The sequence below is a fragment of the Urocitellus parryii genome, chromosome 11 (genome assembly GCF_045843805.1).
Source record: "Urocitellus parryii isolate mUroPar1 chromosome 11, mUroPar1.hap1, whole genome shotgun sequence".
In the NCBI taxonomy this organism is placed as follows: Eukaryota; Metazoa; Chordata; class Mammalia; order Rodentia; family Sciuridae; genus Urocitellus; species Urocitellus parryii.
The window spans coordinates 37,832,041-37,858,052 of NC_135541.1; the positions used below are offsets into that span (position 1 = coordinate 37,832,041).

The 26,012-nt window shown below is 46.7% G+C and overlaps 1 protein-coding gene across 1 annotated transcript; it reads right to left on the minus strand.

The window, feature by feature from the left end:
- Positions 1 to 2,331: 2,331 nt before the first annotated feature.
- Positions 2,332 to 25,750, minus strand: Dhcr24 (24-dehydrocholesterol reductase). Its single transcript, XM_026382448.2, has 9 exons — positions 25,449 to 25,750; positions 22,806 to 22,961; positions 15,514 to 15,619; positions 14,737 to 14,855; positions 12,630 to 12,893; positions 9,561 to 9,704; positions 4,915 to 5,112; positions 4,423 to 4,601; positions 2,332 to 4,307 (listed from the first exon to the last, which is right to left on the minus strand). The coding sequence occupies exons 1-9, from the start codon at positions 25,677 to 25,679 to the stop codon at positions 4,154 to 4,156; spliced, it is 1,551 nt and encodes a 516-aa protein (XP_026238233.1). The 5' UTR covers positions 25,680 to 25,750; the 3' UTR covers positions 2,332 to 4,153.
- Between the last annotated feature and the right edge of the window lie 262 nt (positions 25,751 to 26,012).

Sequence of the window (26,012 nt, forward strand, 5' to 3'; positions counted from 1 at the left end):
AAGCTTTCTTGAGCTTCACTTTTCTTCATTTGTAAAATGGGGATAGAAGCGGACTCTTCTAAAATCGTGAAGATTAAATAAGATATTGTGCTATTAAAATGTAAGGTGCAGGGGGAAGTGCTAGGGAGTGATACTGGTCAAATTATGATGTGACATTGTGTGCATGGACAAATACCCGACAACCCATCCCACCAATATGTACAGCTATTAAAAAAGAGAGAGATAAAATGTATTCAAAAATCATGGAAGCTGCAGGCTGTTCTAAGGAATGCTATGGCTTGGATCTGGAATGCCCCAAGGACCATGTGTCAAAGGCTTGGCTCTATTGGTAGGTGGTGGAACCTTTGAGAGGTGGGAAGTCTTTAGGCCTCTGGGGGACTTGTGTCCTCAGGAGGAATGTGGACCTCAGTCCCCTCCTGGCTCTTCTTTTTATTCCCTGGCTGGTGAAGTGAGGGTCTAGGTCCACCACACACTCCACCACGATGAGCTGCCTCACCACAGGCCCAATTGACCATGGACTGAATCTTTTCAAAACTGTGAGCCAAAATTAACCCTTTTCTGATAGTCTCAAGTGTTTTGTTATAGTGCTAGAAAGCCGAGAACACAAAGAACCTTAAAGATTTCTCCTTTAAAGAGAATATGCAGAACCCAGTTTGTGAAACTGAACCACTGGAAAAGGAATTTCCTAAATGCATCTCTGGAGAGAACTTTAGAGTAAGATTCACACATCGCATATACTTTAGGAAAATGACCACTGTGTATATCCTTGTGTTTGCATAAAACTTTTTTGCATTAACTTCAACTTTTATATCTATTCACTTAGCCTATGGTATTTGAGGTGAACTACTACACAATCTTGTTGAGGTGGCTCAACTGCCATAGAAGTTTTTCTTGCTCCCATAACTCAGGATAGGGTTTGGGCTGGTGGCCAGTTCTCCATACAGTCACTCAGGGATCCAGTCTCTTTCCAACTGAGGACTTTCCTGCCTCCTATGCTTGGAAGACTGCCTCCTTCAGGCAAGATGTCATTTTCACCCAGCTTACATTCCACTGGAAAACACTCTTTTCAAGGACACACCTGACTACAAGGGAGGCTGAGAAGCACCATTCAACTGTGTATGTACAAAGGGAGGGATGTGCTCTGGTGGACAGCTAATGGTTCCTGAACTAACAGATGAGGAAAACACTCAATGGATTAACTAGCTTGTCAAAACCAGTCGGTCACAACCAAGTGATAAAGCCAGGACGGTAGCTAAACTTCCTGATGGCTCTGTCTGGTGCCTTAAAAAGGACTGCCCCACCCTGACCTGAGCGGCCCTCCTCTCACTTGGACTCTGGCCTTTTCTCTGGTCTCCTCACTTCAGCCTGTTCTCTACCTGGCAGGGGACTCCAGGAGAGCCCAGTCCAGACCTCAGTGGGATGACAGAAATGCAGCTCATCCCCCCATCTTCTTGTTGTCCTGTCCCTGGGCACACAGGTTTGGAGAAGGCCTCTGAGGGGCAGAGCAGCATGGCCTGCACCTAAGCCCAGGTGTGACTGTGCATCGTGGTCCCGAGCAAGAAATGACGAAGGCTAGCTTCCAGGCCATACTTTTATTTTGACAGAAGCAGCAGCCCCACAGCCACAGGACGCGTGTTCAAGTAGGCACAGTGTCTGCAGCTGCAAGAGCCTAATAGGGGAGACTCATGCCTTTCTCTTTGGTCCCCATGACCAAAGAAAAAAAAAGTAAAAATCACACACCACACAACGCCACAGCCATCCCCACCCCTCTCTTCTCTCAGTTAACAGTCAACAATTCATCCTTCAAAAGAAACGGGATTTTACATTAAACCTCAAGCAACCAAGAAACCAGGGCCCTGGAGGGGAGAGGCTCGCTGTTCCTTTCTACACTCACTGCCCCGTGGCACCAAGTTTAACTCTGCCCAAAGCCACCACACGGATGGACAATGACAGGGCTGGCTACAAGAAAAGCTAGAATGCAGCTCAGCATGCTTGGGAGACGGCCTCTTTCAGGCAAGATGTCACAGGGGCCAAACGTCAACCTGGTGGGATTCCAAAATCCTTCCCTTTGAAGCCCTGGGTTCTGCCTAAGGTCTGTGAAGGGCTGGACTGGGGTTATAGGACTCAGGGTGACACAGGATGCTGGCATCTCTGGCCACCAGTGGCTTTGCGATGGGGCCTCCACTGGTGAAATGATGGCACTTTAGCTGCTGGATTAACCTCTCAGGTCAACCATTCATCCACAGAAGTGGAGTCATCAGTTGACACCGAGTTGGGAAGCCCCGGGCCCACTCAGAGCTCAGGCCACAACGTGCGGCTTTGCAGACTAGAGAATGAAGGCTACTTTCTTCTGCCTCGCCCAGAGGCCAATGGGTAAGGGTGGCTCCTTTGCCTCCTGAGTGCCACAGCCAGACCTCACAGGACCACATGAAGACACGGCAGTGTGCCAAGGCCTGGATGGGAAGGTCCTTCAGTAAAAGTGTGACAAGATCTCAAGAGGATACTGGCCCTGGAAGGGACAAGACAGAAGCCAGCTGAAGATGAGCCGTTCTGAAAATGAGATGGGAACTGGCCCTGGGGCTGAAGGAAGGACCTTAAATGACGGACAATCCCTAAGGGTCACCTGCCTCATTTATTCTTCCTCTGACTTTCAACGCAAATAAGGGTTGATCCTCATGGGTTTTGCAACCATGGTATCGAAGACAGAAAGGCTCTAGGGAGGTCTTATCTGTTCCAATGTGACCGATGAGGAAACTGCAGCTCGGAGGGACAAATGATTTGCCCACGGTTGCACAGCTCGTTGACGGTAGAGCAGGGACTGAAAGCCAGGCCCCCTGACTCCACCATCATGGCCGTGACTGGCTCAGCTCACAGAGTCTGGCTTCCCTTTAATAGGTCCTTCCCACATCTGGGTTTCCAGCTGGGCCAGCAGTTCTCAAAGTGGAGCTGCGTAAACAAACAGGCTTTGATAACAAGGCAGAAGGACCTAGGAAGGTCCCTTCCCTCTGAACGGAAACTGAGCTAACTTTCTCTGAGCTTAGGATTTGTAAGGCACTGAAATTAACTACAGCTGGGGCAGGAGAAAGAAAAAGGGGATTGATGATTGGAGAAATCCAGTTGATGGTCTTTTCTTTCAGCCCCACAGCGAGACTCCTCACAGAAACACAATGATGGCGGACTCCACTTTCCCACCTATTGCAGTCCACCTGCCCTGATGCCACAGAGCAGCGTGGACCTGCCCCCACCATGCCTAAGTGGGGTCTGCATACAAGAAGAGGCCTAGGGGGTTGGTGAGCCATGGAGAATGAGCCTGTGGTGCTCTGGATCCAATCAGAACCAAGGCCCTTCTCCCCACCTGGGCATACTGGGCCGGGCCGGACAGGATCCCAGATGTCTTCTCCAGGAACACAGTCCTCTGAGTGAACTTGGTGATGGCTGAGGTGGACCCACAGGCTTGAGCATGCAGGAGAAAGGGATAGGACATCACCAAGGATGGCAGAGAGAACTTTGGAATCGAACCTGGCTTTGGCACGGCACATCTCGGGCCTGCCCACCCTATGTGTTGCCCTCCTGAGACCCCAGGGGTGGAGAGTAGTCTTCCTTCTCCCCACGAGGAGCTCTTCTGACTGACTCAGGCAATGGCAGTACAACTCCAGGGCGCCCCCTTCATCATTCCAGCCAAACCTGTGCCCAGGGGACCTAACCCGGGTGGCCTTTTTGGACTCAGCTGCTGAATCCAAAGCACTTTAGTCAGAATGACACTGAATGGGAAGCACTAATAACAGCTCCTGCTCACACAGCCCCTTCCATGTGACAGGTGCATGACTTTGAGGACAACCTGCAGGTAGGTATTACTGCCCCTTTAACAGATGAAGAGGCTGGGACACAGAGGGATTAAGTGACTCACCCAGAGTTACACAGCTAATGAGTGGCTAATCTTGAGCCTGGATTCAGGTGTGCCTGATTCCAGATCCCATGTCCTTGCCACCTGATTGGGCTGCCCCTAGAAGCCAGTAGGAAGCGGTCAGGGCTCTCTGGATGGGATTTCTGCAGGGGATTCTTTCTGAAAATGTGGATCTGGGAAAGCAGCCAAGCTGGAGTAAAGGGAAGACGCCGGTCCCTGCCACGTGTCTGTCTCTCCAGGCGGCCCCCCTCAGTGCCTCGCGGCCTTGCAGATCTTGTCGTACACCTCAGGGAAGGCGTCTTGGCAACCGAGCTGCTTGCGCAACTTGTGGTACAAGGAGCCGTCAAACATCTCCCAGAACTCCTCCCGGTTCATGTAGCAGTCGGCATAGAGCATCTGGAATCTGCAGAGGGAGAGAAGCGGGTGAGGGCACAGGTTGGTGGCATCCAGAAGGGTGGGAGCTAAGAGGCACGTGGGAGAAGCCACAACTCCCCTGGCACCCTGAGACACCTGCTCACCCATGCACGCTCCGGACGAACTTCTCCAACTGCCTCATGCAGGATCTGGCTTCAAAGTGCTTCACCCGCGGCTCTCCATATGCCCCAATGTCGACGTACAGCTCTGCCTCATCTCCCTTGGGGTGCACCAGGCCTGGCTGGCTGGGCAGGATGAACGGACACAGCCAGATGGGGTAGACCTAAGGAAGCCAGGGAGGAGGGTATTGGTGCTTTTTCTCCAGCAGGTGACAGTTGCATGGCTGTAGCCCGCCCCCTCCAGTCCTGCCTAAGACTCCCGACTCCCCCATATGAGGCGACCCACCCGAGTGGTCCACAGAGGTGCTCATCACCAGGCCATCGCTGAGATAGGCTGAGGCCCCCATAGGCCTGGGGACGAGACCCCCATTTTACAGTTGGGGAAGGTGAGGCCCAGAGGGCAGGCCTGCCAAAGTGGGGCATGGGGCTTAGACAAGACTGGGGATTCGGTGGGACCCTGCCCAGCCCCTGGCTCACGTGGATGTCGTTGTGGAAGGTGAGCAGGGCCTGCCGCAGGCACTTCATGGGCACCAGCATGTCCTGCACCACGTGGTGCTGCTCGTACAGTTTGCGCAGAGTCTCGCCCTGGGTCAGCTTCAGGAGGGAGATCTTGGGAGGCACCATCCAACCAAAGAGGTAGCGGAAAATGGGGTTGTTGCCAAAGGGAATGATATCCTGCAAGATGGAGGCGGGGGTGGAGAGCAGGGCTGAGGGTCCACGTGCATGGATCACGGCCAGGTCCTCATTCTGTGCTCCATGTAAGTACTCCATGTACAATCTCCTCACGTGGTGGGGCGTGAGGGCACTTAGGACTTGATCAAGTAGGTATGGGTTTGATTGTCAGCTCTGACATTTACCAGCTGTGATGACCTTGGGCTAGTTATTTAACTTCTCTGAGCTTAGTTTCCTTATCTGTGAAAAGGGACTTGTGAGGCTAATAAGACATCAAATGGAAGACACTCTGCCCAGTTTCTGGAGCAAAATGATAAGGTGGCTATCATCCCTGTTCTAATAATTGAGGTCAGGGTGGCTGGCACAGAACAGGCATTCCATAAATGTCTGAAAAATGAATGTTGTTGAATGAGAAGAGCAATACCCAGAGAGCTTAAGTAATTTCCTTCAGGTTACACAGCAGGGAGGGTGAAGCCTGGCTCAGGTTCCATAAGGAGTCCACTGACTGGCACTTCCCTTGCTCACAGCCTGATGCTTGCCTGCCTTTCCAGCTTAGGGCTGCTGGCCACCCTGCTGAGCAGAAGCAGCCCTTCCTCTTCCACAATGCTGACTGCCAGGAGGGATGAGCCACCTCACACAGTGCTGCTGCTTTCCAGTGATGCCCTCTGCTCCTTGCCAGCCCCTCCAGGGCTCCTATAGCTGGTGATCCTGCCAACCCCAGAGAAGACTTTGGCCCCCTGGCTTGCAATGTTCCTCAATGCTGCAAGTCCTGCCGTCTTCCTGAGAGCCTCAGTGCCCATGGCTGCTCCATTCTTTAGACAGTCACAAGGCACCTGTGAGATCAGGAACCAGGTTCTATGCTGGGCGCTAGTGCTACCTGTGGCAATGGAGACATGGGCCCTGTCTTTATGACACTTGTTCCCTCAGGTATGGAAGGAACAGGCCACTGGACTGTGGTGTGGATGAGCTGAGACAAATGGAGCAGAAGCAGCTCATCCAAGAAGCCACACATGCCAAGTACTGAAGGCATGTGACTCTTCTGCAACCCCTCAAATTAATCAGACCATTCCATAAGGGCAGGGATCTATCTGCTTCCTTCTCTGTTGAATCCCTGTGGCTCATCAACGCCTGTACACTGCAAAGGCTCAATAAATTATATATATCTTTTATTGTTTCCTGGGAAGCTTTAAAAAAGCAGATATCCCATTGGACAAAGGTTAAAAGGCCTCCTTTCACACCCTGACTCTTTCCAAGAGCAACCGCTAGTGTGAATTCACTTGTGTGCACTGCTGGGCTGCAGGGGCCACTAGGGACCCAGCCAGGCCAGGACCCCCATTCCTAGAAGCAGAGCCTATGGCAATAGCCCCCCAAGAAGACCAATGACCAAGGGCCCAGCATCTGCTCTTACCTGTGCTAACTGCCTACAGGACTAGCCACCTTCACCAAAAACAAGAGGACTCCTCTCTTGGGATGCCATCTTCTCCTGGTTTTTCTCTCCCAGATGCTGGGTTCCTTGGCGGGTTTGCCCTTTCCTAACCTACAGGCCCCCCCAGGCTCTTGCACCTTTCTTTTATCCACCCTCACTCTTCTACTCCCCTGGCTTTAAATAACATTCATCTGTTACAGACACCCACATTTATTTTTATAGCCTCAACCTCTGCTGAATCTGAGGTCCTGACCCACATACAGGCTGCCTGCAGGTGTCCCATCCAGGTGTCAGGAGGCATCTCAAACTGACACGCCCCAGGCTAAGCTTCTGATTGCCCTTCCAGAGGCCCCCTGCTTCTTCCCGTGGCAGCCAAGGGCACCTCTGTCCACCCAGTTCTTGGGCCCCTAACCTCGGACTCACACCCACTGCCGATCTATCTGGAAAGCCTGTCAAATGGCTTGTCTCTTACAATACATCTCGGGCCCGACACTTCTTTCCAAAGCTGTCACCTGGTTAGCAGAAATCTTTCCTTTCCTCTTCTACTTTTGTCCACCCGCCATGCCATCAAGCTGTTTAAAAGTCATTCTTTAAAACAAAAATCAGGTCATTGTCACTTCCCTCCTCAGATCCCCCACTGACTTCCTGCCACACTCACAACAGCCTCTGGCTGCCATTTGACCTCATTCTGCACCAAGGCTCTAGCCCTATGGCCAGGCAAGAATGTTTTCCAAACATTCTTGCCTGGACTGCACAGCTACAAGCAAAACAATGGAGGTCGACTCCTACCTCACACAGCATAGAGAAGTTGACTCAAAATGTGCAGCAACCTAAATAGAAGAGCTAAAACCTTAAATAAAGCATTTATGGAAAAACGGGCAAATTGTGATCTTGCATTTGGCATGGATTCTTAAATAGGACACTAAAAGTATAAACAACAAAGGGGGAAATAGATAAACTGGATTTTGTCTGAATTAAAAACTATTGAGGGGCTGGGGATGTGGTTCAAGTGGTAGCGCGCTCGCCTGGCATGCGTGCGGCCCGGGTTCGATCCTCAGCACCACATACCAACAAAGATGTTGTGTCCACCGAGAACTAAAAATTAAATATTAAAAAAAAATTCTCTCTCTCTCTCTCTCTCTCTTAAAAAAAAATTATTAAAAAAAAAAAAAAAAACTATTGAGTACCAAAGGGCATGACCAAGGAAGCGAAAGAACAACATACAGAATGGGAGAAAATTCTTGCAAATCACATATGAAGAACATATGACGTACTCTTAGAACTGAACAACAAACAGCCCAGTTAAAAATGGACATAGGATCTAAACAAACATTTTTGCAAAAAAGGATATACAAATGCTCAAGAAGACACAAAATGATGCTCAACACGGTTAGTCAATAAGCAAATGCAAATTAAAACCAAGAGATAAACATTTAACATTGACTAGGATGGCTGTAATTAGACTAATACTTTAAAAATCATGCTGGGTGTGGTAGTGCATGCCTGTAATCCCAGAGGCTTGGGAGGCTGAGGCAGGAGGATCACAAGCTTGAGACCAGTCTCAGCAAGTTATCCAAGACCCTGTCTCAAAATAAAAAATAAAAGGGACTGGGGATGTGGCTCAGTAGTTAAGTGCCTCTGGGTTTAATCCCTGGTACAAAACAAACTACCTCCCCCCCCCCCCGGCCCCCGCCCCGACAAAACAACCAATCAGAAATAACAGGGAGGGAGGAAGTGCTGAGGAATGATAGTGGCCAAATTATATTGTGCATGTGAAAATATGTAAAAAGAAATCCCATCATTACATGCAACTATAATGTACCAATAAAAATTGTGGAAAAATAAAACTAAATAAACTGCAATAAGTAAATAATAAACAAACAAATAAATAAATAGCTATCTATCTCAGAAGTAAGTGTTGGTGAGAAGGCAGAAAAATCAGAACACTCGTATGTTGCTAGTGGGAATGGTAAATGGTGTGGCCACTGTGGAAAACGGTAGGCTCCTTAATTAACCAGACAGAATTACCATACAATCCAGCAAATCCACTCCTGGATCTATGTACACATCCCTCCAAACAACCAAAAACTGGCCCTTGAACAAACACTCATGCACGAATGCTTACAACAGCACTGCTGTAAGAGGGCTGAAACCCAGATGTCCACCGACAGGTACATGGAAAAAACCAATGTGGGACACCTATCCAATGGAGCATGATTCAGCCACAAAGAGAAATACTGATACCTGACAGCATTCTGCTAAGTGAAAGAAGCAAGTCCCAAAGGCACATACTGTATGTCCATTTTTATGAAATTTCTAGAACAGATCAATCCACAGGGATCGAGAGCAAACTGGTGGTTGCCACAGGCTGGGTGAAGGCAGGATAGAGAGGTGCTGCTTAATGGGCACCAGGCTTCCTTGTGGGACGAGGAAAGTGTTTTGGAGCCAGGGGGGTGGAGGTTCCCCTCCTCTGTGTACCTGACCCGGTGAATTTTCTGTTGGTCCACTTTAGCTGGTTCAGCTGTTCCCCTGCCTGGGTACTCTCCAGGAGGTTCTGCGTGGTCTGCCCTCCTCACTTCAGTTCTTGCTCATCTCCTAAGGGGCCTTTTCTGACCCCATTTAAAATGTCCCTGCTTTCCATCTGCCCACTCCTCTCTACATAAAGCACAAATTCTTGCTCACCTTTCAAGGCCAAGGCCAAGTTTGACTGCCCCCTTCCACTCAAAGGAGAACTAGCCACTTCCTCCTCTTGTTCTCTAGCCCTGTACTAAGCCAGAATCCATCAGTTCGATGAGGCTAACTGCTTCTCTAAGATAGAGCAGGTTTCTATTCCCCAAAACACCAGCCCAGAGACCCACTGCCAGACCCTTGAAGGAAGTTTACTGCTCTCACTGCAGGGATCACAACTATTGCAGCTTAAGGTGTTTGTCCCTCAGGACAAGGTGTCAGTGTAGCTACAGTCCTAACCATCCTGGTTCCTGCTGCTGGCCAGGTGGACCCAGGGCTGTGCAAAGCCAAGCCTCACCTGGAGCTCCCAGAAGATGCTGCGCGTGTGGCGGTGGTAATAGTGTCTCAGGGGAATGTACTCCAGGCCCTCTCGGTTTGTCTTCAGGTAGTTCTCCACATGCTTGAAGAACCACGGCTTGTAGTAATTACCAATGCTATTCAGCTGAAATGACAGAGGCCATTGTGATCAGCATGTAGACAAATGCCAAATGCCACCAGGGAGTGACAGTGATACGGGGTGCCGTTTGGCACTCCTGGCCCTTTCAAAGCTGTCATGTTGATTGCTGCCTTTGAGACTTGAAAGCCAGGTGAGGTAGGGCATTAACAGTGTCTGCCACCAACAGAGCTCAGTGCAGGTGGGCTCCTTCCTGCCCTCACTAGGCCAGCATGGGGCACCCATCTCATTGCAACCACTGCCCACAGTTCTAATTGACCATGGCACCTCCACGCTGCTCCTGGACCAAGCTCCACCATCCTCTGGGCACAGTACTTCCCCAGGCATCCTCATCCCCTGGAGAAGCTCAGCAGTACGAACCAGCACACTCTGTGGTCTGCAACATGCAATTCTTACAGTGAGCCATCCTCTGCAGTTACAAATGGTTCAGGACTCACTGTGCTGTGTACCCTGAGATGACTCAGCTTCTCCACACCTCAGCTCCCTCATCTATGAAACACATTCTGGGCAGATGCTCTTGGGGATTGGTGGGGGTGGAGGGGCATCCTGGACAGAGCATAGGCTCTGGGGCTGGGTGGCTGGGGCCAGATAATGTTCAGTTGTCCCCTAGCTATGTGACTCTGGACAGGTCACTCTCTGAGCCTATTTCTTCATATGTAAAAATGACAAAAATACATATTTGGGGGGGGGGAGTTCTTTGTGCCTTATAGATAACATACACACATACTCTCATACACACTCATGCACGCAGTTGTTATAAAAATAGAACCATCCTTTACATACTGCTCCAATTTGCTTTTTCCATTTACAACCTACTTGGCCGCTTCTGTGCAGGCTACTTAGCCTCTCTGAGCCTCACTTTCTGAACAGGCAAGATGGAGACACTGCTGCCCCCTGGGGTGGTTGGGGACGCTAAAAGAGAGAACACAGGATGTGCCAAGCCTGGTGCCTGGCCTGCAGCAGGGCTCACCCTTAGTTCTGGCCCCATACAGGGTAGAATCCATTTGCTTGGCGAGGCTCACCACTCCTCCAGGACAGAGTAGGTCTTTGTTCCCCAAAGTATGGCCCAGTGGCCCACGCCTGGCAATGCAGCAACTTGGACCACGCCAAGCAGGGTCCAGCCACACTGGCAGTGGCACCTACTTCATACTGAAGTTGAGACTTGGGGTACCTGGCTACAGGGTTCCTGGTGTCTAGATACTTCAGGTACCTTATGTGCCAGAGAAGCTTAGGAGACAATAAAGAAGCTAGATAGTGTGTCTCTCCTGGAGTGCGTGTCAGCTGGGGAGGCCAGGTGGCAGCACCAGCCTCACTTCATTGCTTCATTAATTACAATCATGAAAAAACTGGAAGCAACTTAAATTTCCCACTACAGGACAGTGGCATTAAGTGACAGGCACTCTCTCAGTGCAGTGTTCTGCAGACATCAACTAAGGTGGTGTGACTCACTGTTTCACGGGCAACGCTTACCATACCCAGTGAGATGAATTTGAAGAGGTGATCACAGATGAAGACAAGAATGGAAAACTCTGTAAAGAGATGTCCAACCCCACAAGTAACCCAAGAACTGCCAAATAAAAAGACTTACTATTTTTAGCCTTATCAGATTGGCAAAAATGAAAGAGTAACACTATCATCACTAGTGCTGGCAAAAATGTAGGGGAAAAGAAATTCTGCTACCCCACTGCCGCCAGCAGACATCGAAGTGACTTTTCTGGAAGGCTGTGTGGTCCTATTTATCAGTATTTAATGTGCTCAAAGCCTTAGATTAGGAATTCCACTTATTTGACTCAACTCTACAAAAATGTCTGTATGAAAGGCCAAGGACAGATTTGAGAGAATCTTCAGTGCCATCTTGCTTGTAGGAGCAAAACAACTTATGCAACATAAATGCTCATCAGTAAACGATGAGTCAGGCTATTTCTATACAGCAATGGATGTTAAAGAATGAAATCAGAGCACACTCACGTGTGCACACACATACACACAGAAAATGGGTCTGGAAGAATGCACACCAACCCCCCGAGTGGTTACCCTGGGGTAAAGAGATACCCTTTAACTTTTCTCTTATATATTTCAATATCATCTATCACTTTTATAATTTAACAAGTTAAACTCTATGCATAGAGAAAGACAGGAAATAAATAAACTCTGACATAGAGTTTCTATGGCTATTGTCTTCTACCTGAAGTGGCAGCTGGCTGTGGGTCACATTTACAGATGAAGTTTTTTTTTTTCCTTTTACTTATTTCCACTTCCAAGTCTCTTTAGGAAGGACAATTCAATTCCTTTCTTTTCTTTTTTTTTTTTTTTGGTTTTGGTTTTGGTATCAGGAATTGAACCCAGGGTTGCTTAACCACTGAGCTACAATCCCTTTTTATATTTTATTTAGAGATGGGGTCTTGCTGGGTTGCTTACGGCTTCACCAAGTTGCTGAGGATGGCTTTGAACTCATGATCCTCCAGCCTCCACCTCTCAAGCTGCTGGGATTACAGGCATACACCACCTCGCCCAGCTTGGGAGGGACAAAATCCTTTCTAAATGGAGAAAAAATGGCTACTAAAAAATGACCTGGTGTAAGTTGAAGGAATGTGAATCTGGACTCTAAGGCATCAGATCTTGGCTTTGTCACCCTGTGGAAATTTACATCATCTCTTGGAGCCTTGGTCTCCCCCACGGTCTATAAAATGGGGCTGCTGTGAGAAGCAAAGATCACACCTACCAAGAGGGGCCCACAACCCTGGCAGGTGGCAGAAGCAGAGAAGACGGAGGCTTTCATCACTGCCTAAGCCACCTCAGGAGGTCGAGTCCAGGTGGGGTGACCCAGGGAGCAGGCTCAAAGAGGCCCGGCCCAGGCCCCCAGGCCGTCTTCTCCCCGGGTCTTAGTCTGGGGCAGAGGATGCCCTGGCCTACCTTGCTGGGTTCTGCTTCATCTGTCATGACCCCTGTCATGATGACAGCCTCATCCAGGGAGTAGAGCAGCCCTTCCACGAAGTGGTTCTCCGGCTGCTGGGACTCGCGGGTGAATTTTTCACAGATGGCCTCCAGGCCCCGCACTGGCTCAAACCGAAGCTTGACATACTTCTTGGCAGGGATGATGCGGATCTCGGCAGCCACCAGGAAGCCCAGGGTCCCGCAGGACCAGGGCACAGCGTAGAACAGGTCGGAGTTTTCAGACTAGGAGACGGAATTGACACACGTTGAGAACTTGAACCCTGGACCCCACATCGTGGCCCGCAGCCACTGGGAGGACCTGGGGCTGGGGCTGCATTCCTGACCTGTCACTATCTCATATACATCTGAAGAGGAACTTCAGAAACTGTACCCAGCTTTCCCTTTCAAATTCCACATGATACTTAACCCACCGCTGCTCTCTACAGTAGGGCTGTTCACTGGGACAGCATCGTCCTCTTCCATTGAGCGAGGAAAGCCCCCGAGCCATAGGACACCCAGGAAGAAGGCCATGACAAGAAGTGTTCAGATCCCAAACAGGGACTAAGAGGCAGGGGGCCCAAGCCAGGCTAAAAAAGAGCTGAACCTTAACTAAGAGTCAAGGTAGCCGAGCGACAGGACACTGCCTCTCTTCTCAGCTGGTATGAAGAGTTACCCTGCCTTCCTGTGTCCACTAGATTGGGAGATCCTCCTTCACCCTGATACACACACGCAAAGCCCATGGGGGGCATTGCCTCTTTTCGATAGCAAGGAAAGTGAGCCTCCAAGAGGTGGCCTACCTTGCCCAAGGCTTCCCCAAAAGCCAGCTGCAACGCTGCTAGGCTCAGGCCAGGATCCCTAACTCTGGGTCCAACATTCTTCCTGCAGGATCTCATCTGGTCCCGTCAATCTGTTTCTTACTTCACAAATTTCTTGCTTTGACATTTGTCTCAGAGACAAACTGCTGGCCTTCCCTCTGGCCATTCTAACTCCGACTCTTTGATTCTAAAACAGCTCCTTTTGCAAAAGTCCTGCCCTGGTTGCCATTACCAACAGATTAGCCCTGTGGATGCTCTCCTAGACTGGAACACCCTAGGTGGACATGGGGGGAGGCAGCGGAATAGGGAAGCCAGGGCAGGGACATTCGGTAGTGGGCCAGGAGAAGACTCTGGAACTGCAGAAATGGACCAGCCCCCGATCTGAGTTGCTAGCTGATTGCACCATTCTGATGGTGGCAGCAGAAACTGAACACTCATTGTGTGCCTGTCTCAATGCTAGGAGCTTTGAACACATCACCTACTTATCCTCCTAACTGTGCATCTGAAGCCTAGCCTCAGAAGAGAGGCCAATCCGTAGCATCTGTCTCCTTTCTCTGCTGGTAACAAGTAGGCCACAAGTGGGGGCCCAGGCAAGTGTTCAGGAAAACATGCTGAAACTGATGGAGGCGCACCTGTCCAAGACCAGAGCTCCAAGCCGGCTGCGAGTGCCTGACTCTGTTCTGTGAGACCAACAGCTTTGGTGGCTCTCTGAAATATCCCCTTCAAAAGGATCAGAATGTCCTTCTTATCCCAGGGGCCTCTGGCCTATGCCAGGACAGATCTGAGGTTATTTAAAGCTTCAATTCTGTCTCATTCCTTAGATAAAATTCTTCAAATGTTTGTGTCCCACAGCTCCTCTAATTGCTTTTAATTACCTCAAAACATCTGACATTGAGTTTTAATGCAGAGGCCTGACTTCCTTCAGAGAGGCAATCTGGAATGATCCATGGAAGCCTCATTATCTAGGTTTGAGCCCCAACTGTGTAGGATTTACTGTCTGTGTGATGTAGGGCAAGCTTATTAACCTCTCTGTGCATTACTGTTCTATCCATAAAAATGCAGATAATACTAGAACTCACCTTATAGACTGCTGAAGGATTAAATGCCTTTATATATATATATATAAAGCATTCGCAAGAGTGCTTAAGCACATATAAGGGGCTATATAAATTTTTGTTATTATTATTTGAAATGATAAATCAGGGAGCTACTTCCCTGACCCCAGGATCCCTAATGATCAGAGCAGGCTGGTGCAGATGTCCCCAACTCACCGGCGTGCATCGTACAAAGCTGCCATCGGCCAGGACCAGTTCGTAGGCGGTGCAGATGTGTTGGAACAGGCCATACTTATGGGATGATGACTCGATGCCTGTGCCCATGATTAAGCCCCCTGCAGAGACACAAGCGTTAGCCAGAGAGAACAGTGAGCTGCAGGTCAGGGCAGAGATGGGGATGCTGACCTAGGGGAGACTTCCCATCTCTGCCAATTTAGATGGACTTAGATGGGAGCTTGAGGGCTTCCCCCAGACCGGAGGAGGGATGGGCAGACCCCTCCAGGGTGCTCACGACCTCACCTCCAGTCCCTCTCCACCAGGACACCCATGTGCATTCATTTTAAGAGGGACTTTATGGAAAGGGCTGTTGCTGGGTGGGCAGGAAGCCATGACTCCTGGGAATGGTTCGAGGAATGGTAGGTGCTTCCCCTGGACAAGAATAGGCTCTAGGGGCCACAAATGCTGTGCAAAGGAAAGAGGGATTAGACTGATTGTGTGTTCCACAGGTCGAACTGGAGCAAGGAGCACAAGTCACAGGGAAGCAGATTCAACCTAGAAATTTAGAAGTGCTGTCTGTTAACCTGAGTTGCTCAGAAATTGGGTGGTGGATAGGGAGGGCCCTGTCATTGGCTCCAGGCAAGTAAAAGACAGGGTGCTTATATGTCACTGACAGAAAAGTGGCCATTCCTGGACCAAATGGAAGGTGGCCAAGGACCCTTGACTCGGATCCTGAGATTGTCAGACTCCTCTTGCCCTTGAAAATGGACTACTTACCCACTGTGAGATCATCAAGCTCAGGTAACACAGGCAGGGTCCAGCCAATGGAGGTCAGTAGGGCAGTCACCTGACCCATGGACACCAAGGGCTCTACACGGACAATCTGTAGACACAAGAAAAGCATCCTGGGTCTCAAGAAGGTGGCCAGCCCTGTCGAGGGCTCTTGTGTGTGAAAGTATCATCCCAAACCTTCTTGAAAACACTCAACGTATGGATTCTCTATGCAGTTGTTACAGGTGATCTCTGGCTCTAGACTACCCAGGGTTGGATTGCATCCTTTCAGATATTTTCCAATGAATGCTTTCTTAATTTTTTTCAAGATAACAGGAAAAATATTAATTTGGAAGATACAACAAAAGTGAAAAAGAAAACAAAAATAATCTATCTTAGCTCTTCAGAGTTATCAGTGTTAATAATGGAGTGATTTACATGTTTTTTTTTCATATATGCCTATATATTGCTATTTTGTACACACACCCTTCTGTCTTGCCTGTTAAAAAGTTAGCACAGTATTGTGACTTATCATTAAATATCCTTGGAAAACATGCTTTTAATGAACATGTTAATATGCTGTCACGTGAACTTCTCTGCTTCTAGCTGAGATGGAGCAACAGAGAACAGATTTACACTGCTATCTGGGGAAAAAAAAAGCATGAAAAAAATATATGAAACAAGTTTTCGACATGATGGACACAGGGCCTGAGACTTAGTGATCCCTGAGATAGGAAGCAAACATGGCTAGCTCTGCGCATGCCTCAGCTGTCTGGAGTTAGGCAGTGTGGGGAGGGAAACCCAGGTGGAGCCCAGTGCACTGAGCTGTGGAGGTGGAGGTGAGAGACCTGGAAGACCAAGGGGAAAGTGTTCGAAGGACAGAGCACTAGGAGGACCGCGTTACAGAGAGAGCACCTTGAAGAACTGCAAAGGGTGCCGCTGGCTATCAACTGAGTAGGACTGGTGCATTCAGGCAGACAGTACCTGAGGCTGGGGCTGAGGATGAGGCAGGCAACAACCATCAGAAAAGATAACAGGTAAAGACAGCTCAAATGGGGCAGGAAACGGTATCTGTTCCCAGAAGCCAGCCTGGGGAACCTCATGATTCCCAGGGACTTGGACAGAGGACTCAGAATGGTCTTGCCTCAGCAATGGGGAACAATGAACCCCAGGTTAAATGCTGCTGTGGTCCCATCCAACAAAATCAAGACCCAGTGGGATCAAACTGTTTCCAAGTAACTCAGCTGCCTCCTAGAACAAAGCTTAAGACTTACAGGACTACAACACCTAGCACCCAACAAGGTAAAATCAGAATGTCTTAATGTCAGAATCCACTTGACATTTACCAGGCATGCAAAGAGGCGGAAAAATTCCAGCCATAGGGAGGAGAAATATCACTTAAGCAAAACAGACCCAGAACTGAACCGTGTGTTAGAATTAGCAATCAGGAATACCAAAACAGTTATTCTATCTGTATTTTCTATATTCAAATACTTTAGTAGGAAACATTCCAAAGATATCAGAAAGACCCCAATCAAACTTCTAGAAATGAAAATCACAATGTTTGGAATGAAATATACACTGAATGGGACTAACAGCAAATTAGATATTACAGAATAAAAGAGTAATAAACTTAAATACAGAAACGATCCAAAATGAAACAAAGAGAAAAACATTTAAAAAAACGAACACTTCATCAATGAGCTGCGCTGTGGAACTTGAAGCAGCCTAATACACATGTGATCGTCTCCAAAGGAGAAGAGAAGGAGAAGACTGAAAAAAATATTTGAAGAAATAGTGGCCATCAAGTTTCTAGATTTGATGAAAAATAATAGATTCCAAACCTAGGAATTATGAAGAAAACTACACAAAGGAACATCATCGTAAAATTGCTCAAAGCCAGTAATTAAGAAAAAAAAAAAATCTTAAAAGCAGGCAGATGTAAAAATAAACACAGGAGACACAGTGAAGCAAAGATGAGGGTAACAGATTTCTTGCCAGAAACAATGCAACTAAAAAGACAGTGGAGTATCTTCTTTATGGTACTGAAAGAAACACCTGTCAACCAGGGGAAATAAATGGTATGTGTACACACACACACACATACACCCACACCCACACACACAAAACATCTAGGCTGACAAGTATACAATGGAACACAGAGATGGCAAGTACAAGGGCAAATACGAAAGGTTCTTCCTTATTAAATTTCTTTAAGCTGGGTGCAATGGCGCATGTCTGTGATCCCCATGACTCAGGAGGCTGAGGTTGGAGGATCAGGAGTTCAAGTGCAGTCCCAGCAACTTACCAAGGTCCTAAGCAACTCAGCAAAACCATGTCTCTAAAAATATAAAAAAGGGGTAGGGATGTGGCTTGGTGGTTAAGTGCTCCTGGGTTCAATCCGTGATACAAAAAAGAAAAAAAAATTCTTTAATAGATAAATTGACATTTAAAATAATAATATAGTGTGGGGTTTATAATATGTAAAACTATGACAGCAAAGTACAAAAAGATAGGAGGAAAGAAGTGGAAGTCGATTATTGTAAGATGCTTTTGTACTACATGTGAAATAAGGTAACTGCACTTGAAGGTGGACCCGAGTAAGTAAAATGTGTATCATATACCTTAAAATAGCAGCTAACATAGCAAAACAGAGAGTGAATAGCTAATGTCAATAAAGGAACTAAGATAGGATCTTAAAATTTTTTCAATAATCCAAAAGAAGATGGAAGATTAAAAAAAGAAACAGAGAATAAAAAATATATGGGATAGATAGAAAATAAATAACATGATGTCAGATTTAAACATCATATCAATCACATCAAATGTAAATGGTTTTATCACTCCCAGTTAAAAGGCAGATGTTGTCAGATTCAGTAAAAAAGCAAGACCCAGGGGCTGGGGTTATAGCTCAGTGTAGAGCACTTCCTAGCACATATGAGGCCCTGGGTTCGATTCTCAGCACCGCATATAAATAAATGAATAAAATAAAGGTCTAGCAACATCTAAAAATATATTTAAAAAAAAATACATCATTTCTTTTAAAAAAAAAATAAATGACAGCGGACTACATTACAATTCTTATTACATGTATACAGCACAATTTTTCATGTCTCTGGTTGTATATAAAGTATGTTGACACCAATTTGTGTCTTTATACATATACTTTGGATGATGATGTCTATCACATTCCACCATCCTTACTAATCCTCTGCCCTCTCCCTTTCCCTCCCACTCCTCTGCCCTATCTAGAATTCATCTATTCCTCCCATGCTCCCCTCCCTACCCTACTATGAGTCAGCTTCCTTATATCAGAGAAAACATTTGGCATTTGTTTTTTTTGGGATTGGCTAACATCACTTAGCATTATCTTCTCCAACGCCATCCATTTACCTGCAAATGCCATGATTATATTCTATTTTATTGATGAGTAATATTCCATTGTGTATATAGGCCACATTTTTTAAATCCATTCATCCACTGAAGGGCATCTAGGTTGGCTCCACAGTGTAGCTATTGTGAATTGTGCTGCTATAAATATTGATGTGGCTGTGTTCCTGTAGTATGCTGTTTTAAAGTCTTTTGGGTATAAACCAAGGAGAGGGATAGCTGGGTCAAATGGTGATTCCATTCCCAGATTTCTAAGGAATTTCCATACTGCTTTCCAAATTGGATGCACCAATTTGCAGTCCCACCAGAAATGTATGAGTGTACATTTTCCCCCATATCCTTGCCAACACTTATTGTTGTTAAATAAATGAATAAAATAAAGGTGCAGCAACATCTTAAAAAAAAAAAGATATTTAAAAAATACATCATTTCTTAAAAAAAAAAAAAAAAAAAAAAAATCAAGGCCCAGGGCTGGGGTTGTGGCTCAGTGGTGGCGTTCTTGCCTAGCATGCATGAGGTGCTCGGTTTGATCCCCAGCACCACATATAAATGAAGAAATAAAGGTATTATGACCACCTACAACTAAAATATATATATAAAAAAGCAAGACCCAACAACATGTTGCCTACAAGAGGAAATACCCTTTAAAGATAAGGGACATTAGTCAAATGAAAACTGGAGTGGTTTGTTTTTTTAATATCAAAGTAGATTTCAGAACAAAGAATATAGAAGGGTTTTAAAAATTAATTTCATAATGAAAAAGGGATTGATTAATCAAAGACCCAAAAAATATTAAATATGCTTATACCTAATAACAGAATGTCCAAATACATAAAGCAGAAATTGATGGAACTATAAGAGAAATAGGTACATAGTTAAAGGTGGAGATTTCAATATCCCCTCTCATAAGTGATAGGATTTGTTAAGTTCATAGAAGACTTGAATAAAACTACTTAGCAACATGACCTAATGGACATTCATAGAACATGCCATCTCCAAATATCAAAATATATTAAAAAAAATAAGTATGAAACATTTACCCAGATAGAGCATATTCTGGGTTATAAAGGTATAACCCAGGGCTGGGGGTAAAGCATGGTGGTAGAACATTTGCCAAGCATGCATGAAGCCCCAGTTTCCATCTTCAGCAATGTAGAAAAAAAAGTTAAGTCTCAATAAATTGAAAGCATTCTAATCTGAAAGTGTTTTTGAAAACTGAATTAAATCAGATATCAGAAATATAAAGATCTCTGGAATATTTCCAAGTATTTGGAAACTAAGTAACATACTCGTATAACTCAGGGATCAAAGCACACATCAAAAGAAAAATCAAAGTATTCTGAACTAAATGAAAAGAAGATATACTGCTATTTGTGTGGTGTCTCTAAACAGTGCTTAGGAAAAAATTTACAGCATTAAACATCCCTATTAGATAAAATTAAAGGTCTAATGTATGATTTATGCTGTAACCTTAAAATATTACAAAAAGGGTCTGAAGATGTAGCTCAGTGGTAAACCAAGTGCTTTGCATGTCCTGCTTTAATCCCTAGCACTGCAAAAAGAAGAGTAAAATTTAAAAAATAATAATAATAATAATAAGGAAAGAAAGGCAATAACAAAGATCATAGCAAGATCTCTATTTCTCAAGAAATTAGAGAAAAATCAATGAAATCAAAAGCTAGTTTTTTTGAGAAGCTCAATAAAATTGAATAGCCTTTAGCGAGACTGATCAGGAAGAAAGAAGAGAACTCAAAAATTACCAATATCAAGAATGAAGGATGTCTCCGGGCATGGTAGCGCATGCCTGGAATCCCAGTGGCTTGGGAGGCTGAGGCAGGAGGATGGTGAGTTCAAAGCCAGCCTCACCAACTTAGTGAGGCCCTAAGAAACTTAGTGAAACCCCGTCTCTAAATAAAATATAAAAAAGGGCTGCAGATGTGGCTCAGTGGTTAAGAGCCCCTGGGTTCAATCCCCAGTTAAAAAGAAAGAATGATGTGACAATAGCTACAGATTCTATAGATTTCAAAAGGACAATCTGGGAATATTACAAACAAGTCTGTCAATAGATCATACAATTTTGTGAAATGAATTAATGCCTTTGAGAACAAATTACCAAAGCTCCCCTAACAAGAAACAAAGAGAAGAGCCATATCTATTAAGAAATTGAACTGGTAGTTAAAATGTTGCTCATAACTCCAGGCCCAGACAGCTTCACTTAAATCAGATATCAGAAATATAAAGATAAATATATATATAAAATATAAATATAAAGATCTCTGGGATATTTCCAAGTATTTGGAAACTAAGTAACATACTCGTATAACCCAGGGATCAAAGCACATATCAAAAGAAAAATCAAAGTACTCTGAACTAAATGAAAAGAAGATATACTGCTATTTGTGTGCTGGTTTCTATAAAACATAGGAGAAAACCTTTGTGACATTGGATTAGGCAAAGATTTCTTAAATAAGCACCAAAAGCAAGATCTAGAAAAGAAGAAACTAATGAGCTAGATTTTTATCAAAATTAAAAACTTTTTGAAAGACAAGACACAGACTGGGAGAAAATATTTGCAAATTGTTGGTTTATAGAATATATAAGAAAAGAAATAACTCAATTTTTAAAAATTGGCAAAAAGTCTGAACAGGCCTCACACCAAAGATATACAAATGGCAAACAGGCACATGAAAAGACTCCCATCATTAATACAAACTAAAGCCACAATGAGATATTAGCACACATCTATTAGAATGGCTAAGATTAAGACTAACCATACTGTGCTCTGATGGTACACAGCAATGGGAACATTCACGCTGCTGTTGGGAATGCGAAATGCTACAACCCCTTTGGAAAACAATTTGGCAATTTCTTTAAAAATTAAACATACAGAGCATGGCACAGTGGTGCACACCTGTCATCCCAGCAACTTGAGAGGCTGAGGCAGGAGAATTACAAGTTTGAGGCCAGCCTGGGCAACTTAACTATGTGAAAAACTAAGTGGGAGTGTAGCTCCATGGTAGAGTGCCCATGAAAAAAAGAAAAACATAAAGTTAAATATCATAAGCTTCAGCCATTCAACTCCTAGGTATTTGTCCAGGAGAAAGTCTTTATGTGCCTATAAAGAGACTGCTCACTCAAGTTCCTAGTCATTTTATTTGTAATAGTCTCAACCTGGAAATAGCCCATGTGTTATCAACAGCTGAATGGATGAACAAACTGTATATTCACAAAATGGAATAGTACAACAGTAAAACAGAACGTACTACAGATTTATGGTTTCATCCAAATGAATCTAGAAATAATCATTAAAGCAGCCAAACCTTTCTCCCCCAAAGAGTATATATTATATGTTTCCAATGATATCAAACTCTAAATATGAACTAATTCATAAAGAGAGAAAGCAGACCATGATTTGCCTAAGGATATGAGAGAAGAGGCAGGGAGTTTAAGCCAGGTTTCAAGAAGTAGAATTATTGGTGGGCCAAAGAGTAAGCCTATTCCTAAGACTGTTATAAATGGGTGAGTCTCAAGGAAGCTCGTAACAAGGCCCCCTCCTTCCAACACCTTTGTAGCCCTTTTTTTTTTTTTTTTTACCAGCACATACCAGGTGGGGGTAAATGAATGCTCTTTTGTCTCATCTTTACTCATATTTCCCCATCCTTGATTTTCTGTAGAAATGAAGACAATCAAAGGACCACCCCCCCCCTTGAGTTCTGAGTTTGCCTTTCTGTGGAATGGGGCTGACCAGTCCCCAAGCTGGGAGGCTTGGGAGAACAGCAATGGTAGACAGAGCCTTTCTTGATGACCATGGGCCTTGGCCCTGTCCACTCTGGGATGCTCTTGGCTAAAACCATCATCCTATGAGTCTGTCCCCCTCCCAGAGCTAGGTACCCACAGTGCATTCTCACCTGCTTCTTGGTGTCCACCTCCAGGATGTCCATCAGATTGATCATGATGTTTTTGTGCGTCTTCTTGTACTTCCCAACGCGCAGCGACACGGTGAGCCAGCCGGGGCGCCCGGTGCACATGAACGTTTTGCTTCCCTGTTCCTTCCATTCTCGCACCTGCAAGGTGGGACAGAAGCTGAGCTAGTCCCACCAGGGATTCCCAGAGAGCCGCAGCCTTGTTTCAGGGAGGGAGCTGGCAAAGTTGCCTCCATCCAGGAACTGATTAAGACAGTAAAAGGCCTGCTGGCCCCACCCTTTGGCATCTCCCTGGTTGGCAAGGTTGACAGAAAAAGCTAATTTATTGCTACACCTCAAGGTAGAATGAAGACAGAAAGAATACATCATCAGAGCGTTTTGAAAATACTAACTGGAAAGTTCAGGAAAGGTTTTGCAATGGTAATTAGTGCAATTACAACAATGATCACTGTTTACTGTGTACCCCCACCATGCTCGTAACTGTTGTATGCAGTCTTTCACAACAATTCCCTGTGGTTGGGATGATTCCCTTTTGCATATGAGGAACTCAGAGGCAATAAAACTTTCCCGAGGTCCCACACGAAATAACTGGCAGGGCCTGGATTTGTAGCCAGGAGCACAGCTGGGCTTGTGATGGTAGTCACAGATCAGCTAACACTACTGAGGCCTATTCTGCACATGCCCTGTTCTCAGCATTCACCCAGGTGAACTCATGACCATTCTGACAGGAACAAAAGGGGAGGAAAAGACCAGAAAGCCAATGGAAGGGACAGCTTTGGCAAAGCCTTGACTGAAAATGACCAGCGCACAAAATAGGAAATGAATGACCCTGATGATGACAAGCCTTCAGGAACAGAGAAGGAGGCATCTGCTCCTGCTGAGAAGGAAAGGGCAGGGGAGGTGGACAGCTCTTGTTCTGACTGGCAAACATTGAGCCCTTGGTCAAGCTGGAGGGTAGGCCAGCCTCTACCGAAGGGTAGAAGTAAAAAGCCTGAAACACTGGTTGAATAGGATTCTAATGGGAGGTGACCAACATTTTGGGCAGGGAAGCAATGCTGAGAAAAACACTCTTCAAACTACACAGGACAAAGGTTAGGGGTAGGTCCTTGGAAAAGGGAACTGGTCAGGCAGCTATTTACAACAACCAGATTTACAGAATGGAATGGAAACGATGGGAAAGAAAACAGACCAAGGGCTCAGGCTCTGAATTCAAGCTAACCAGGATGAGCTTGTCATCCTGGGCATGTAACTCAGTTTGAACCTCCACTTTTTCCATTAGTAAAACAGGTATAAGATCTATGACGGTTTCTGTGAGAATTATAAATAAGGGACATTAATAGCACAGGGGAGTGGGACATGGCAGGTCCAGGGCAAGAGGCTGGTTTAGCTGAGCCCTTGTTTTCGGTCCACAGTGAATCCTTCTGTTGAGTTTGAGTTCATAAGCACTCCCCAAGCTGCCTGGAGTCTGGCCCCAGGGGCCAGAGGTGAGTCAGATAACAGTCCTTGCCTTCCAGGAGCTCACCATCTGATAGGGTTGATCAGCAGGTAAATCAAGAATCCCAACTCTAGGAAAGAGCTGGGGAAAAGAATGCACCTGGAGGGAGGGCAGGCAGACCTCTCAGGCTGCGACTGCTCAGAAAAAAACAATTCTAAAACATTGCATTCTCTGCCACCAGGCCTAAGGTCTCTGCATCGTCACCCTCTTGCCTGCAGCACCCAGGGTGGAACAGACAGAATATAAAGGCTGCTGCACCTGCAACGAGGGTGACAGCAGGAAACAGAAGATCTCTGCAACCTGATGCCAGTAAGAGAGGAACATAAGAAGGGACCAAGGGGACCAAGAAACTGCCCAGGCCAGAATTCCAAGTCAGCCCTGAATGTGAAGAAGGTGGTTCCACCTGGAGCTGCAGCAAGGTCCCAGCAGGGTGCTGGGAGTATAGGAGTATGTCCAGTTACTGGGAAATGGACTGCCTAGGTCAAAGAGTGAACCCTGGGTCACCAGAGGATGTGAAGCTCTTCACTAGGGGTTGTGAGGGCTGGACTCTACCTTTATGCTTTAGTCTTTTACTCTAAATGCGTCAAACCACCTTGTTGCTACAAGATAAACTTTAACCTCTAACCTGGCATCAAGGACCCTCTCCAAGGTAGCTCCAAACTGACTGTCCAACCTTATTCTGTCAGCACTTTTCTTTCCCTGCCTTTGCTCACACCAGTTTCTCCACCTAACTTCCCCAATAATTTCCCTTCCTTCCCAGCCCCACCTCCCGGAAGCCTTTCCTCCTCTGAAATGCTTGGGCCTGGTGAGAGTTACCTGACTGTTGCGCACCTTCCCCTCATCTGAGTGTTCTTTATATCGGTCCAGGTACCGCACATGCCTTGCACCTAGCGGGCACTCCATAAACATAGGGACAATGTTTTGTTGCCCCAAAACCTTTCCTTATTCTCTTCCCTTTCCAGAAAGCCCCTATCACAGGTTTGCTTCCTCCAATTCATCCCCCCCTCCCCCGCTCCAGCTCTTCCTCCGCCAGATCTAGGGTGCCTCCTGCACCGTTCTAGCCTTCGCTGCCTCGCGGACCGCTATCCCCGAAGCCCGTGGTGCTGGGCCCTGGTCAGGCCGGCGTCGCTCACCTGCTTTTGGATGTCCCGCACGCGCTGCTCGTGCAGGCGCGGCGCGCTACTGAGCTTGAATACCACCCAGGCGCGCACGGAGTAGTAGATGTCGAAAATGAGCGAGAGCGGTAGGAGGAAGAGGCACACGAACACCCAGCGCTGGTGGATGAGCACGAACTCCAGCCCCTTCACGCGCACCCACAGCAGGAAGAGCAGCGCGCACACGGCCAGCGACACGGCGGGCTCCATGGTGCAGCGGCGCGCCGCGCGGGGAGCGTGCGGGCTCGCGCCGCCTGTCACCGCCACCCGCGCAGCGCCTGGCCGGCTCAGCGCCCGCTGCCGCCGCCGCCCCGGGAGCCGGTAGGTCGCCCGCCGCCTCGTGATTGGCTTAGCTATCCAAGGTTCGGTGGGCCGAGACCCGGGAGGCGACCAATGGTGAACCGCGCCGGGGATCGGACCAGGAACCCGCTTCTATGATTGGCTGAGGGAGCCGGACCGCTCCACCCTCTTCCCGCCGACGCGCGAGGAGGGGTTGACCCGTGCCGGGGACGCTGGTGGGGTAGGCTGCGTTTAGTCGCGCAA

What these genes read in the sequence shown, in the direction of transcription:
- Dhcr24 (XM_026382448.2), bottom strand. Translation starts at nt 25,679, where the DNA reads ATGGAGCCCGCCGTGTCGCTGGCCGTGTGCGCGCTGCTCTTCCTGCTG. An exon ending in GCTTGATGATCTCACAGTGG is followed by an intron (nt 14,856 to 15,513) that starts GTAAGTAGTCCA and finishes GTGTCTCTGCAG; the next exon opens with GGGGCTTAATCATGGGCACA. An exon ending in CCTTCCACAACGACATCCAC is followed by an intron (nt 4,602 to 4,914) that starts GTGAGCCAGGGG and finishes TGGCTTCCTTAG; the next exon opens with GTCTACCCCATCTGGCTGTG.